Here is a 17,549-nt window from a genome sequence, read left to right on the forward strand (position 1 = left end):
TGTGAAATACACTCCATTTTAAAATGAAATAATCACTAGTGCTTTAAAGATTGAGTTGTTTTTCTACATGCTTTTCTACACTAAGCACATCAGTTTTGTGATCAGAAAAAAATGTATTTTAGGCCAGGCATAGTGGCTCACACCTGTTACCCAGCACTTTGGGAGGCCGAGGCAAGTGGATCATTTGAGGTCAGGAGTTAGAGACCAGCCTGGCCAACATGGCGAAACCCTGTCTCTATTAAAAATATAAAAACTGGCCAGCATGGTGGCATGCACCTGTAATCCCAGCTACCGGGAGGCTGAAGCAGGGGAACTGCTTGAACCCAGGAGGTGGAGGTTGCAGTGAGCTGAGATGGTGCCACTGCACTCCAGCCTGGGCAACACAGCAAGACTCCGTCTCAAAAAAAAGAAAAAACACTGACATTTGCAATGATATTTGATCCCCCTTTTGGCTTGATGGTTCCATTTAATTAGATTCTATACTTGAGCAATTATCCTGTGCCAAGCATTGTCCCAGCACCAAGGACACAGAAATGAAAAAGATTTGTTCTTACCCAAATAGCTCACTAATGTTTGCTTTCTGTCAGCCTTCCCATCTCATATGCTTGTTTGTAACTGAGCCACATTAGTAGGGAGATATACTGTACCTAAAAGTGGTGGCCCCAGGAGGACAGGACAGCATTCCACAATGGTCACCAATCCCACAGCGCTGGAGAACCTCTGGGGTCCAACAAGGTCCATCAGTGTTTCAAACAATACGGAGCTGAGCCACCCAAAGGCAAATCCAAAGAATCCCGCATAGACACAGAATCCAACATAGGTAGTGGATAAAGGTGCTAGCATATGACACACTCCATTTGCAACAATAGAAGCCGCAAAGAAATACTGAATTCGAGGTCTTATTGGCTTTGTGTTGGCTACAAGTCCCATAGATGGTCTGGCTACCATGTCAACAAAAGCCAGAATGGAAAGAAGGAAGGCAGACTTCTCACTAGAATAATGCTGACTCTTCCCGTAACTACTAAGAAACACTAAAGGTGCAAAGAGTCCAAAAAACATGATCACATTTCCAGAGAGGTATAGCAAAAAGCCTCTGTGGGTGAACAGGGTTAAGTCCAGGAACTGATTAATTGTTTGGAAGACTGATCGTTTCTCCCGTTTAGGGTGTCTTCCAATAAGATCCGTATTTGCATCATGCAGATCTTTTTTTACACCAGATTTTCCAGCTTTCTGAAGGGATGCTTTAGACTTATCTTTCCCTGCCTTGGTTGGTTTGGGCCCGATTGGTCGCATGAGGGCTCCAGCGACACAGCAGTTTAGTAGCAAGCCTCCAAGAATTAGAAAGCTTCCTCTCCATCCAAAGATACCAAAGAAAACCTGATTGAGGGGGGCCAGAGTACAGAGGAACACAGGACTGCCTGCCATGGCCAGTCCGTTGGCCAATGGTCGTCTTTTGTAGAAATACTTGCCAATCATGGTCAGAGCTGGATTCAAGTTGAAGGCAAGCCCAAGACCTGTGAAAAGGGAAAATAAATAAATAAATAATAAGAGGTATAAATAATGGAAAGAATAGAATATAAATCCTCATTGTTAGAGAACATGTTATGTAGTGGTTTAAAGTATGAGTTCTAAAACAGACAAGGGTTCAAATCTCAGTATCAGTGCTTACTGGCAGCATAATCTCAGACATGTATACCCTCCTATGACTGCTTCCTAATATGTAAAACGGGCAGAGGGTACTGTTGTGAGGAAGAAAAATTTGTTAAGCACTTAGTACCCAGTGCCCAGCATGTAGTAAGCACTCAATATATGTTATTTTTATTATGTTATTATTATTCGAAGGTGAATAATTGTCTATTTTGTCCAATCTAACAAAATCACCTTAAGGACTATTATGACCATATAAGATCATTAAGTCGACAGTAGAGATAAAACAAATTTACACTAGAAAATACATAAGGCCAGGTGCAGCGGCTCATGTCTATAATCCCAGTGCTTTGGGAAGCCAAGGTGGCAGGATTGATTAAGGCCATGAGTTCAAGACCAACCTAGGCAACATAGCAAGACCTGTCTCTACAAAAAGTAATTCGAAAATTAGCCTGGTATGGCAGTGTGTGCCTGTAGTCCTAGCTACTTGGGCGGCTAAAGCTGGAGTATCACTTGAGCCTAGAAGTTTGAGGCTACAGTGAGCTATGATCACATAACTGCACTCCAGCCTGGGCTACAGAGCAAGAACCTGTCTCAAAAACAAAAAAGAAAGAAATAACATATAGTACAAAATGATCCCTTCCAATATAGCACCAAAACTTAAAAACAGGCATTTCCTAAGGCTCCAATTGTGAAACTTTCCTGAGAGATCAGAGAATTTAAAATACACACAAAGTTTTGGGAAAATAAAACATAACATTGTTAAGATGTCAAGGCTCCTGAAATCAATGTACTAACTTAATGCAATCCAATGAAAATGTCAGTGAATTTTACTTTCAGATTAAGGTAAAATGATTCTAAAGGATACTTAGAGAAAAAGTGGGACCAACCAGAACATATTATTTAAATGGCTTTACAAAAGCTACAATCATTAGAGCAGTGTGGCTCTGTTTCACGAATTGGTAAAAATTGATTAGTGCAAGTGCAGAAACACTACAGAAAGTCCACGAGCAGAGTTGAAATATACAGAAACATTTAATGTAAGATAAAGTAGCATTTTAAATTAATTCAATAAATAGTGAAATTATTCAATAAATACTGCTAGCAGAAGTAAATATTCAAAGAACTTCCTGACCTCATAGCAAACCATTCTTACATTTGTTAATAAGCTCTAGGGTCTATGATCCCTTACATTTTCCAAATCTGGTTCCCTGTTGTTATGCAGGTCTCTACTTAAAATTGATTGTTCAGTGAGCCCTTACCTTCATTGCTTGCCCAGTTCTTCCCTGTCACAACACTTAGTTAAAGGTTTTATATAGCATTTATCACTGCTTGATATTTTTCTCATTTATTCATCTATTTATGAGTTGTACTGTCTGTCTCCTCCTATTAAAGAGCTTAGCTGCCTGACTTGTTGCTCTATCTCTATAGCACCTAAAATGGTTCCTAACACACATACAGTTGTTGCTCAATAAGTATTTCATAAATAAATTAATAAAAGAGCAAATGAACCAACTGATTAACCATGTGGGAACAAATAGAGTTAAATTTCTTTTTTCTCATCTTACGTCAGATGTTTTCATTCTTTCAGAATTTTTAAATGTAGTTGGGCGCGGTGGCTCATGTCTGTAATTCCAGCATGTTGGGAGGCCGAGGTGGGTGGATCACCTGATCAGGAGTTTGAGACCAGCCTGGCCAACAAAGTGAAAGCCCGTCTCTACTAAAAATACAAAAATTAGCTGGGTGTGGTAGCAGGCGCCTGTAATCCCAGCTATTTGGGAGGCTGAGGCAGGAGAATCAGTTGAACCCAGGAGGTGGAGATCATGCCATTGCAGTTTAGCCTGGCAGTGAGAGTCTCTCAAAAACAACAACAACAACAACAAAAAACAAAAAATCAGATTTTTAAATATAAAAACTAAAGTGCACTAAACAAAAGTGGACAAATATTTTCATAATCTTGGAGTAGAAAACAACTTTCTCAGGATGATATACAAGATAAAAACTATAAAATACTTTTTGAATACATAAAAATTTTAGATGTTTAATACTGGGAAAACATTGGAAAAGAGTTAATTTTAAAAATACTTTTTAACAAAATTCAACATCCAAAAATTAATCAGGAGGCTGGGTGGTGTGGTGATAACAACGCTGTAATCCCCAGCAACTTTGGGGAAGGCCGAGGTAGTGGATCACAAGGGTCCAGGAATCGAGACCATCCTGGCTAACACAGTGAAACGCCCCTCTCTACTAAAAAAAAATACAAAAAAAATTAGCCGGAGCCATGTGGCGGGCACCTGTAGTCCCAGCAACGTGGGAGGCTGAGGCAGAGAATGGCATGAACCCGGAGGCAGAGCTTGCAGTGAGCTGAGATCGCTCCACTGGGCATTCCATCCTGGCCCGAAAGAGTGAGACTGTCTCAGAAAAAAAAAAAAAAAAAATAAAGAAATAAAGATTAAAACCAAGAGATACTGTTCTCACCTATTTAAATTGGCAATTTTTTTTTTTTTTTAAAAGACAATATCCCATTGTTGACAAAAGGGATATCTTGGAATCCTCTGATATACTGTTGGTGGGACAATAAGTGAGTATAACATTTTTAGAGGACATTTAGCATACATATATTAAACAAACACACACAGCAGTTCCCCTTTCTACAAATTATACTAAGAATAATTTCATGTTCACAAAAGAATTTCAACCTAATATGACAAAACAATCTGTCACAATAAGAGATCAATCAAATAAAATTATGTTATGTATATTTCAATGAATAATAGAGATTAAGAATTGTTATGTATCAAACATTTAGCAACAAGGAAAATGTTCATGATATATTGTTAAGTAGAAAAAGAACTGGGTTACAAAATATTATACATAATTTGAATCTTTTTTGCTCTAAAAAAGGTGTAATCTGTGCATAGAAAAACACATGGAAGGATATATTAGAAATGTTAATGATATTCTTTGGGATTGTGAGGTTAATCGGTTACTTTTATTCATTATGTTCATCAACCGTTCATCTATCTTCATTTAGTGATTTTTAAAATGGGGGAGGAATTAATCAAGCAATATCCTCTACCCTCAGAACGTTATGTGGACATTCTATCCAAATAGACTCTCGCACCAAGTTGCAACACATTGTATCTACCACTACGTCCTATTCCTTAAGGAGGACAAGGAATGCATCATTCTTTCAATTCATTTACTCATTCAACAAACAACATATCACCATCACATAATGGCAATTTCTTTTAAAAGTTTTGCTTTTCTAGTACTTTTATCTGTAGTTTCTTCAAAATGATAATCAAGTCATTCTATTAAGAAATAATTCAGCCGGGCGCGGTGGCCTCAAGCTGTAACCAGCACTTTGGGAGGCCGAGACGGGTGGATCACGAGGTCAGGAGATCAAGCATCCTGGCTAACATGGTGAAACCCCGTCCTCTACTAAAAAAAAAATACAAAAAACTAGCCGGGCGCCTGGCGGTGCGCCTGTAGTCCCAGCTACTGGGGAGGCTGAGGCAGGAGAATGGCGTGAAACCGGGAGGCGGAGCTTCAAGTGAGCTGAGATCCGGCCACTGCACTCCAGCCTGGGTGACAGAGCGAGACTCTCGTCTCAAATAAAAAAAAAAAAAAAAAAACTTTCACTCCAGAGATCTGAAAGATGAATGCAGGTAAATACAAAATAGCCAGCAAAAAACTAATGCTTCCAAATGAATCAGTAGTAACTCACCTCCAACGAATCCAATACAGAAGTATAGTTCCTGTACAGTGTTACAGAAAGAAGCTGCAATCAAGCCACAGCCTGACAAGCAGCCACCAATAATCATGACTATACGACTTCCATATTTATTCACCAGGATACTGCTGATAGGACCTAAAAGATAACCAAAAATGTAGTAATATAAAGGAAACTGCTCCCTCACATCTATACAAGTATGAATGACAACGAATGACAAATCCTCCAAAATAAACAAGCAGCAATGATAAGAATACTGTTTTCTGTAATTATTTCTGAGTCATATGTGTACTAAAATAAAGATGTTAGAAAACATAATTGTGCAGGTTCTAAATCTAAAAATACTGGATGGAATTTTACTAAAATACAAAAGACCTGAAGTTATCCTTAATCTTTCTCTTTTAAGGCAGGGCAGACTGAAAACACCTTGGTAATGAATGTTCACAAGATTCTTGATATATCTAGGATATGATTAACATACATGTAGAAAGTGGCTGGGCGCAGTAGCTCACGCTTGTAATCCCAACACTTTGGGAGGCTGAGGCAGGTGGATCACCCAAGGTCAGGAGCTCAAGACCAGCCTGGCCGACATGGTGAAACCCCGTCTCGACTAAAAATACAAAAATTAGCCAGGCACGGTGGCATGTACCTGTAATCCCAGCTATTCGGGAGGCTGAGGCAGGAGAACGGCTTGAACCTGGGAGGTGGAGGTTGCAGTGAGCCAAGATCCTGCCACTGCACTTCAGCCTGGGCAACAGAGTGAGACTCTGTCTCAACAAACAAACAAACAAACAAACAAAACAAAAACGTGTGTAGAAAGTATGTTCTAAATTTCAGACACACACAGTGATAGGAGACATATAAATGCATCTAAATACCTTTTAGAGTACTTGTATATTATCACAAATGTGGTTAGTGTGTTTTTTTTTTTTTTGAGACGGAGTCTCGCTCTGTTGCCCAGGCTGGAGTGCAGTGGCACGATCTCGGCTTACTGCAAACTCCACCTCCCAGGTTCATGCCATTCTCTTGCCTCAGCCTCTTGAAAGACAGGGCAGAAGTGGTGGCTCATGCCTGTAATCCCAGCACTTTGGGAGGCCAAGGTGGGTGGATCACCTGAGGTCAGGAATTCGAGACCAGCCTGACCAACATGGAGAAACCTCGTCACTACTAAAACCACAAAATTAGCTGGGTGTGGAGGTGCATGTCTACAATCCCAGCTACTCGGGAGGCTGAGACAGGAGAATCACTTGAATCTGGGAAGCGGAGGTTGTGGTGAGATTGCACCATTGCAACTCTAGCCTGAGCAACAAGAGCAAAATTCCGTCTCATAAAAAAAAAAAAAAAGTGGACTGAGGGAGTTTGTCTTCTCTTCTGTCACATGAGGACACAGACAGATGGCACCATCACTAATTATTTAGTCTGCTGGAACTTTGATCTTGGACTTCCCAGCCTCCACTGTGAGCAATACTTTGTTACAGCAGCCTGAGCAGACTAAGATAATCAGTTCATGAAAATATTAGATCACAGCTAATTTGAAAATAATTTGAGCCAAGAATGGGGGCTCACATCTGTAAACCCAGAACTTTGGGGGGCCAAGGCAGGCAGATCACTTGAGTCCAGGAGTTTGAAACCAGCCTGGGCAACAAGGCGAAACCCTGTCTCTACCAAAAATAAAAAAGTTTGCCAGGTGTGGTGGTACACACCTGTAGTCCCAGCTACTCCAGAAGCTGAGGTGGGGGGAATGCTTGAGCCTGGATGGCAGAGGTTGCAATGAGCAGATTGTGCCATTGTACTCAGCCTGGGCAAGACAGCAATACTCTGTCTCAAAAAGAAAAGAAAGAAAATAATTTGAATTTAAAGCTTGTGTAAGATGAAAAAATTACATACTGAAAGAACACTTATAAAATATTTTTAGGCCGGGCACGGTGGCTCACACCTGCAATCCCAGCACTTTGGGAGGCTGAGGTGGGTGGATTACCTGAGGTCAGGAGAGTTCGAGACCAGCCTGGCCAACATCATCTCTACTAAAAATACAAAAACTAGCCGGGCATAGTGGTACACGCCTGCAGTACCAGCTACTCAGGAGGCTGAGGCAGGAGAATTGCTTGAACCCAGGAGGCAGAAGTTGCAGTGAGCAGAGATCACGCCACTGTAGTCTAGCCTGGTCAACAGAGTGAGACTCTGTCTCCAAAAACAAAAACAAAAACAAACACAAAATGAAACAACAACAACAATATATATAGAGAGTCATAAGACTTTGTACAGTCAGAATAACAAAGATAAATACCAGGCCAGGCATGGTGGCTCATGCCTGTAATCCCAGCACTTTGGGAGGCCAAGGTGGGCAGATTGTTTGAGCCTAGGAGTTCAAGACCAGCCTGGGCAACACTGCGACAACCCACATCTACAAAAACTACAAAAATTAGCCGAGCGTGGTGGTGCAAGCCTGTAGTCCTAGCTACTTGGCAGGGTGAAGGGGGAGGATTGATCGCCTGAGCCCAGGGAGGCTGAGGCTACAGTTAGTGGTGATCGTGCCACTGCACTCCAGCCTTAGTGACAGAGTGAGAAACCCTGTCTCAAAATAAAATAAATAAATAAATAACTAATAAAAAAGACCAGCTTGGGCCATAGAGTGAGACCCCATCTCTACTTAACAAAAATAAAAAATTAGCTGAGCATAGTAGTAGGGCCAACTGCTACTGGGGAGGCTGAGGCAGACATGATCATGCCACTGTACTCCAGCCTGGTCAATACAGTGAGACCCCATGTCAAAAAAAAAGAAAAAAGATCCCACAAAACAAAGATCAATATCACCACACTGCTGACTTTGTGAGGTAGAAGCTAATACTGCAGAAGTTAAAGTTTTTGAAATATTTAAAATTCCAAACCACAAGTGTTAAGGTGACCCTTATGGAACTTAAAATATGTAAATTTATACTTTCATGTTTTTAAAAAAGGAAAAACAAACCAAAAGTAGGCAGGTAACATCTCCTCCCCACAAAATATACTTTAATAACCATCACTGTATATCTCTGACCCAAAGCACTAAAAAAGAAAACAAAACCAACTATATCTCAAAATGTATTAGTGTTCACATTGTGGTCCAAGTGAACAAGTTAAAGGATTATCACAGTTGTAAAAGTGATGAAAACTATTAGGGGATATACTATTTAGAAACTAAACCAAACGAAACAACCCATTTAGTAAAAATTCTGCAACAAGGTTCATGATAGGCATTTTGTCTTTTAGTGTTATTTCAGGAAGGATGGGCCTAATTAGCTATGATTAAAAATAGAAAGGGGTATGGTTTATGGTCCTATTAAAATACAAACTCAAAAAAATGTGCTAGTTATCTCACTAATTGTGTAAGGACAAAGGAGGAACTGTTTCCCCAAAGGAAAGAGTCACGTGCAATTAATAAAACTGACATCACTTACTTTTGATGCAAAACACAAGTGGCTCTCTAGCTCTTTGGTGGCACAGAATTGCAACATGTAAACTTCCGGTTTGTAGTCAACTTAAGAACACACTGAACACCTGGAGTACCTCTGGGTAATGTTTATACCAATTTCTTCAAGCCAACATAGTCAAAACCTGATTAAAATCCTGGCCGAATGGAGTTCAAAGCCTGCAAAATTATTGGCTCTCAGAAGCTAATGCCCAAAGTCCCTTTTGATTTCTCTGAACTTACAAAAAAAGCAAACACTACAATTTAGCACTTAGGTTCTTTAATTTGATAGACAAAATAGGCCCATGTTCAAAATGTAAAAGGCACAAAAAGATAAGTAGTGGAAACATAAGTCTTCCTACTCCTGTTCCCAGTCACCCAGTTTCTCTCTCCATGGCAGCCAGTTACCTGTCTGTTTCTTCTGTACAATTTAATTATAGGCTTAATGAAATGATGATTTCAACTGCTTATTCCTGTTTCATGATCATATATTATTGTCTCAAAAGGATTATAAACTTCTCAAAGGAAGGGATCAGTGTTTTCTGTCACTCACAACACCTCGCCCCGTGCTGAATATACTCATAGAACTTGATAGATATTGGTTGAATATGGCACCACCTTAGCAGCCTAAGGCTAAGTTATTTATAGTTGAAACCTAGAATCATTACATTGGCTAGAAACAGTATTTTAGATGATGTTAAGTGAGCAACTTACTCCCTACATTTCCTTTACAATATGCCAAAGAAAACAAAAGAGAAATAAGTGGTAAAATTTAAGTTTAGAGTACAGCTGAAATGCTTTTAGGACTCATAACATCGCAAGTCATACGGAGGAGGTTTTATTCAGTTAATTCTAACATCATACAAAGATTTTACCTGAGACTCTGAACCATGCCATTAGGCCAGTCTGATTTATTTTAATTCTCCCAACATCAATTTTAAAATCTCTATTTATGTTTACATTTCAAGAGTTCAAGAGTCTAGCAGGGATCAAAAAAAAAAAAAAAAAAAAANCATACAAAGATTTTACCTGAGACTCTGAACCATGCCATTAGGCCAGTCTGATTTATTTTAATTCTCCCAACATCAATTTTTAAAAATCTCTATTTATGTTTACATTTCAAGAGTTCAAGAGTCTAGCAGGGATCAAAAAAAAAAAAAAAAAAAAAACCAGTTGCGCATACATCATTTTTATAACAGTCTTTTAAGCTCAATGATACATCAGTTGGAGCAAATCAAGGTCCCTCACGATTTTCTCATTTCTGTTTTGAAATGCTATAGTATTTCAAACACCATAGCGAGAGCTGCTATTGTTATCAGGAATGAAAAATGTGACTCTAAACACCAAACTTTAGGAAATAACATTTCAAAACATCTCACTGAATAAGACTTTTTTTTTTTTTTTACAGTTACCTATTACAGACACTCTGGCTGCTTCATGGAAATTAAAATAGCAGGCCTTAATAGGTACTTACCTCCACCATACATGACAGCCAACATTATGGAGGATATCCATGACACTTCGCTGGTGGTGGCATGGAATATACTTTCAATCTCTTTGAAGAAGACAGTAATAGATTTGGGAAATGCATAAGAGAAGCCGATGGAAATGAAAGCTCCAATTACCACTGCCCAGCCCCAGCCTCCATCTGGGGGGGTGTATCCAACTGGACCTCCAACTGCTGGTGGCATTTTAAGTGTAGATAAATTCTAACACACAGGTCACATACAAATATCTGAAAGATATAAAATTAAAATAGTATGTCAATATAAGGCCCACCTATAAAACTCTTTTGTGAAACAAGAAATATAGCCAGGCGTGGTGGATCATGCCTATGAGTAATCCCAGCTACTTGGGAGGTTGAGGCAGGAGGATCATTTGAGGCCAGGAGTTCAAGACAGCCTGGGCAACACAGATCCTGTGACTGTCTAAGAAAATTTTTTAAAAATTAGCTGGGTATGGTGGAGCATGCCTATAGTCCAAGCTACTCAGGAGGCTGAGGCAGGAGGATCACTTGTACCCAGGAGTTTGAGACCAGCCTGGGCAACATAAGTAGACCCCAACTTTACAAAAAAATTAAAAAATTACCCAGACATGGTGGTGCGTGTCTGTGGTCCCAGTTACTCGGGAAGCTGAGGTGGGAGGATCACTTGAACCTGGGAGGTAGTGGCTGCAGTGAGCTGTGATTGCACCACTGCACTGCAGCCTGGGTGACAGAGCGAGATCTTGTTTTGTTTTGTTTTTTTTGAGACAGAGTCTCACTCTGTCGCCCAGGCTGGAGTGCAATGGCGAGATCTTGGCTCACTACAACCTCTCCACCTCCCAGGCGGTTCTCCTGCCTCAACCTCCCGAGTAGCTGGGAATACAGGCGCACGCCATCACCTCTGGCTAATTTTTGTATTTTTAGTAGAGACGGGGTTTGGCCATGTTGGCCGGGCTGGTCTCGAACTCTTGAACTCAGGTGATCCACCCACCTTGACCTCCCAAAATGCTGGGATTACAGGCGTGAGCCACCATGCCCAGCCCCGACACTATAGGTTTTAATATAGCCTTTGTAAGTTTTTTACCTTTTCCAAAACATATTCTTCCATACTTTCTTTTCACATTCTTTTATTTATGGCTGACTTAACGTACTAGGAGTGGGTGCCTGACTCGCTAGATATGTAGCAATTTACAAAAAAATAAGATAATTCTTTTTTTTTTTTTGAGACGGAGTCTTGCTCTGTCGCCCAGGCTGCAGTGCAGTGGCCGGATCTCAGCTCACTGCAAGCTCCGCCTCCCGGGTTCACGCTGTTCTCCTGCCTCAGCCTCCCAAGTAGCTGGGACTACAGGCGCCTGCCACCTCGCCCGGCTAGTTTTTTTGTATTTTTTTTTAGTAGAGACGGGGTTTCACTGTGTTAGGTAGGATGGTCTCAATCTCCTGACCTTGTGATCCGCCCGTCTCGGCCTCCCAAAGTGCTGGGATTACAGGCTTGAGCCACCGCGCCCGGCAAAATAAGATAATTCTAAACACCCAAAATTTTCACTTAACAGGCTGGGGAACTATCTCAGAAAAGTTTCCTTTTATCTAATAGCTTTGATTCAAGGTATTTTTTCCCACTATATGACAAGAAACTCCTAAACAACAGCTAGCCAATACAGTTAAAATCAGAAATATATATATGATGTCAAAAGATGGTAGTTTTAGGCCAGGCACAGTGGCTTACGCCTGTAATCCCAGCACTTTGGGAGGCAGAGGTGGATCACCTGAGATCAGGAGTTTGAGACCAACCTTACCAATATGGTGAAACCCCATTTCTACTAAAAATACAAAAATTGGCCAGGCATGGTGGCGTGCGACTGTAGTCCCAACTACTAGGGAGGCCCAGACAAGAGAATTGCTTGAACCCAGGAGGCGGAGGTTACAGTGAGCTGAAATCAGGCCACTGCACTCTAGCCTGGGCGACAGAGTAATACTCTGTCTCAAAAAAAAAAGTAGTTTTAAATCAAAGTTAACCCCTTTGTCTTGAATTCACTTAGTACTAATGAATAATGAATAGCATGGTTAGAAAATGTAACTTCCTGTTAGATTATTAATAAGGGGCAGGTGGGAGTGAGTGTTTTGTGGTAGGTTACCTGTTTTCTCATGAAGGTCTCCTTTACTTTTAATTAAGCCAGCTTCCACCCTATACTACAACTTATCCTGTATGTTAGCAGGTCCATTTCAGAGTACTTCCACTCAGACTGTATTACAGAAATGAATACAGGTCAGAGATGACAAGTTCACTATTGACTACCATGTTCTTTAGTCTATAACACAAACCCTTCTTCATAATATTAATACTCAACTCCAAAACACTGTTCCTTCCATCCCCATGAACAATTCAAATACAATTTAGGACACTGGATGTTGCGGGAGTATGATGAAAATAGCTTCATACAAGAAGTTTCCTGAAAAGCAGGGACATACTCACCTCTTACAAACAACATTCTACTATAGGTTCCAGCCAGTGCATGCAGGCAAGAAAAAGAAACAAAAGGCATAAAGAATGGAAAAGAAATAAAATAGGCCAGGTGCAGTGGCTCACACTTATAATCTCAACACTTTGGGAAGACCAATGTGGAAGACCAACGTGGAAGAATTGTTTGAGGACAAAAATTCAAGAACAGCCTGGACAATATATCAAGACCCTACCTCTACATAAATTGTTTAAAAATTGGGTGTGATGGTGCACATATGTAGTCCTAGTTACTTGGGAAGCTGAGGTGGGAGGATCACTTGAGCCTAGGAGTTTGAGGTTACAGTGACCTATGATCATGCTGCTGCACTCCAGAGCAAGACCTTGTCTTGGCTGAGCATGGTGGCTCACACCTCTAATCCCAGCACTTTGGGAGGCCGAGACGGGTGGATCACAAGGTCAGGAGATCGAGAGCATCCTGGCTAACACGGTGAAACCCCGTCTCTACTAAAAAAATACAAAAAACTAGCCGGGCGAGGTGGCGGGTGCCTGTAGTCCCAGCTACTCGGGAGGCTGAGGCAGGAGAATGGCGTAAACCCGGGAGGCGGAGCTTGCAGTGAGCTGAGATCCAGCCACTGCACTCCAGCCTGGGTGACAGAGCAAGCCTCCGTCTCCAAGAAAAAAAAAAAAAAAAAAAAAAAAAGAGCCTCACTTGGCCAGGCGAGGTGGCTCACACCTGTAATCTCAGCACTTTGGGAGGCCGAGGCCTGGGGATCACTTGAGGTCAGGAGTTAGAGACCAGCCCGGCCAACATGGTGAAACCTCGTCTCTATTGAAGATACAAAAAATTAGTTGGGCATGGTGGTATGTGCCAGCTACTCGGCAGGCTAAGGCAGGAGAATCACTTGAACTCAGGAGACAGAGGTTGCAGTGAGCCGAGATCACGCCATTGCACTCCAGCCTGGGCGACAGGGGGAGACTCTGTCTCAAAAAAACAAAACAAAACAAAACAAAAAAAGCCTTGTCTCTAAAAAATAAATAATAATGATAATAAAGTTGTTTTTATTCAGATGACAGATTTGTATAAAGAACACCCTTTTCTTTAGAGTTTTCTAAAGAGATGTTCCTTAGAACATCAAATAAGTGAATTTGACTAGGTCTCAGGATACAACATCAATAAACAGAAACCAGTTGTATTTCTATATACCAGCAATGAACAATCCAAATCTGAAAAAATTTTTAAATGCTATTGTAAATGGTAAACGATATAGAAATAATTCTCACAAAAGATATATGAGATATGTACACCAAAAACTATAATACTGAGAAATTAAAATAGATAACCTATCCTCTCGGACTGAAACAATCAATATTTAAAACAGGCAAAGATTTCTGAAGGAAAATAAAGAAACAACTATAAAAAAAGTTGGCCAGGTGCGGCGGCTCACGCCTGTAATCCCAACACTTTGAGAGGCTGAGGCGGGCGGATCACCAGGTCAGGAGTTTGAGATCAACCTGGCCAACATGGTGAAACTCCTTTTCTACTAAAAATACAAAAATTAGCTTGGTGTGGTGGTGCGTGCCTGTAGTCCCAGCTACTAGGGAGGCTGAGGCAACAGAATTGTTCACTTGAACCTGGGAGGCAGAGGTTGCAGTGAGCCAAGATGATGCCACTGCACTCCAGCATGGCCGACAGAACGAGACTGTATCTCAAAAAAAAAAAAGTTTAAAAATTAGAATTCAAAATATATGCAAAACAATACACCCAACAAAAGACATACCCAGAACATAAAAAGAACTTGCACAACGATAGCAAAAAGGCAAATCATCCAACTTAAAAAAAAAGCAAAAGATCTGAACAGATGCTTCACCAAAGATACATGTATGATAAACAAGCACATGTAAAGATGCTGAACGTAGTTGGTTATTTAAAAATGCAAATTAAAATCACAATCTAATACATACGTACTAAAAATAAGATAGATAATTCCACGACTTTGTGGGGATATGAAGCCAATGGAACTCTCATTGCTGATGTTACAGTCCCTTGGAAAACATTTTGGCAGTTCCTTATAAAGTTATAGATACATTTAACATATGAGCCAGCCATTACAGCCACAGGTATTACCCAGGATTTATATAAAAATTCTCTAGCAGCTTGATGCATAATAGCCAAAAACTGAAAACAACCCAATGTCCATCAACAAATGAATGGATAAAAAATGGCATAGCTATATAAAAGAATACTACTCAGCAATAAAAAGGAACTACTGATGCATGCAGTAACATGGAGGAATTGTAAAAGCATTCTGTTAAGTAGGAAAAAAAGCTAGACAGAAGATTGTATTCTATATGGTCACATTTATATTAAATTCTAGAAAAGGCAAAATTGTAGCACAGGTTAGGCATCTGTAATCTGAAAATATGAAACCAAAATCTGAAACTTTCTGAACACCAGCATGATGCTCAAAGAAAATGCTCATTGGAAAATTTTGAATTTTGGATTTTTGGATTAGGGATGTTCAACTGCTTAAGTAACTGCAAATATTCCAAAATCTGCAAAAATCTGAAATCCAAAACACATCTCATCCCAAGCATTTTAGATAAGGGATAGAAAACAGATCAGTGGCCACCAGGGGTTCGGGGGAGGAGACTGCAAAGCGGTTTGGGGATAACTTTTAGGGTAATGGAAATTTATTATCATGATGGTGACAGTTACTCATCAAAGTGTACATTCAAGTTAGTAAATTTTATTATGTCGATTATACCTCAATAAAGCTCATCAAAACCAAAAAACAAAAGTTCAAGGACAGTGACAAAGGGAATAAAATTTGTTCTGTACCACAGGGAGACAATACAGAAGCAAAAGGAGAGGGCAGGTGAACTTCTTAGTCTTGGTTATCTGGATGGTTAAAGGAAAGAGGAAGAAGACAAAGAGAATAAACAAAAGGAGACAAGAGGAGGGCAGAAGACTCTTCTGAGAATTCACAACTCAGGCCAGTGTGAGCTCATGCTTGGCAGGGGATTATCTGTAGAAAATCTTTGTGTTCTTCCAGAGATACATTATATTTGATTTTGCTAGCAAAGATTTCCCACAAACAAAGGCCTGCTAAACATAAGCTCACAATTGTGAACACATCAAGAACCAATTAACTGTAAGTAAATGCAATGTCAAATCAACACAGTCAGATTAGACACTCAGGAACTACAGTCATAGAAATATGAATATTTAAACGACTAAAGACATAAAACAAGGCATTTAAAACATTAGAGAAAATTGTGTCTTTCTCTAAAAAAGATCCATTGAAGAAGATTAATCGATTTGAAATAGAACAAGAAATGGAAAGTAAAGTTGGCCGGGCATGGTGGCTCGTGCCTGTAATCCCAGCACTTTGGGAAGCCGAAGAGGGTGGATTCACCTGAGGTCAGGAGTTCGAGACCAGCCTGGCCAAAATGGTGAAACCCCATCTCTACTAAAAATACAAAAATTTGCCAGGCTTGGTGGCACGTGTCTGTAATTCCAGCTACTCGAGAGGCTGAGGCAGGAGAGTCGCTTGAACCTGGGAGGCAGAGGTTGCAGTGAGCTGAGATTGCACCACTGCACTCCAGCCTGGTGACAGAGCAAGACTCCGTCTCAAAAAAAAAAAAAAAAAGTAAGTCAAGTCAATGAAATTAATAACAGTTAACTAGAAGACTAGACATAGCTATATACAGAGTCAGTAAACCTTAAGAATAGGTTTGAAGAGATTAGTCAGAATTCAGGGGAGAGTTTCATTCTGAAGCTATGTTTTTAGAATGAAGGTTTTAGAATGGGAGGATCTGACATTTATCTAATGGGACTTTGGAAAAAGAGAACAAAGAGTGGAGAAGAGGCAACTGTCTCAGTAAATGAGTAAGGATTAATTACTAAGGATATTATTGACTTGAGGAACAATATAAATCCTCAGTTTGAGGAAACAAGATAAAGAGAAAAATCTTAGAAGACAACTATTTAGAAAATACAGATGACGGCCAGGCGCGGTGGCTCAAGCCTGTAATCCCAGCACTTTGGGAGGCCGAGACGGGTGGATCACGAGGTCAGGAGATCGAGACCATCCTGGCTAACATGGTGAAACCCCGTCTCTACTAAAAAATGCAAAAAAACTAGCCGGGCGAGGTGGTGGGCGCCTGTAGTCTCAGCTACTCGGGAGGCTGAGGCAGGAGAATGGCGTAAACCTGGGAGGCGGAGCTTGCAGTGAGCTGAGATCCGGCCACTGCACTCCAGTCTGGGCGACAGAGCGAGACTCCGCCTCAAAAAAAAAAAAAAAAAAAAAAGAAAAGAAAATACAGATGACACAGCTAACAAATATTCATACTGACAAAACAGTCTTCTTGACATTTTGAAAAATTCTCACCTACCATGTCTTCAAATATTGCTTCTCCCCCATTCTCTTTTCACTTTTCTGAGACTCCAATTGGATATGGGTTGGACCTTCCCATGCTATCTACTCTCTTACTCTCCCTTCTATGTTGTCATATTATCATTCATTTCTTTGTTTCTCTGAACTTCATTCTGGATGGTTTCTTCTGTACTTTAGCTGTGTCTGGCACTAAAGATTAATGTGACATAACCTATGGGAAATAGCTGGCCAGTACTCATTTTCAAACCAATCAAGTAAAAGAGATTTCTATTAAACAAAAGCAAACTTCATTTTAATTGAAATAAATGTGTTGATACACATCTCTGTGATAACTATCTCATTTTTCTAATAATAATTCTTTTTTTTTTTTTTTTTTTTTT

General features: G+C 40.3%; 1 protein-coding gene across 2 annotated transcripts in view; it reads right to left on the bottom strand.

The window, feature by feature from the left end:
- Positions 1-17,549, bottom strand: part of SLC16A1 (solute carrier family 16 member 1) — a 47,527-nt gene that overhangs the window by 7,199 nt on the left and 22,779 nt on the right. For both annotated transcript variants that reach the window (XM_017869742.1, XM_017869743.1), the window contains exons 2-4: positions 10,306-10,566; positions 5,378-5,521; positions 648-1,514 (exon numbers count right to left, since the gene is read on the bottom strand). In XM_017869742.1, coding sequence (XP_017725231.1) covers positions 648-1,514; positions 5,378-5,521; positions 10,306-10,522 — 1,228 coding nt within the window. In that variant the 5' untranslated portion in view covers positions 10,523-10,566. The remainder of the gene's footprint in view (positions 1-647; positions 1,515-5,377; positions 5,522-10,305; positions 10,567-17,549) is intronic.

The sequence above is a fragment of the Rhinopithecus bieti genome, unplaced genomic scaffold (assembly GCF_001698545.2).
Source record: "Rhinopithecus bieti isolate Rb0 unplaced genomic scaffold, ASM169854v2 scaffold_3040, whole genome shotgun sequence".
NCBI lineage: Eukaryota > Metazoa > Chordata > Mammalia > Primates > Cercopithecidae > Rhinopithecus > Rhinopithecus bieti.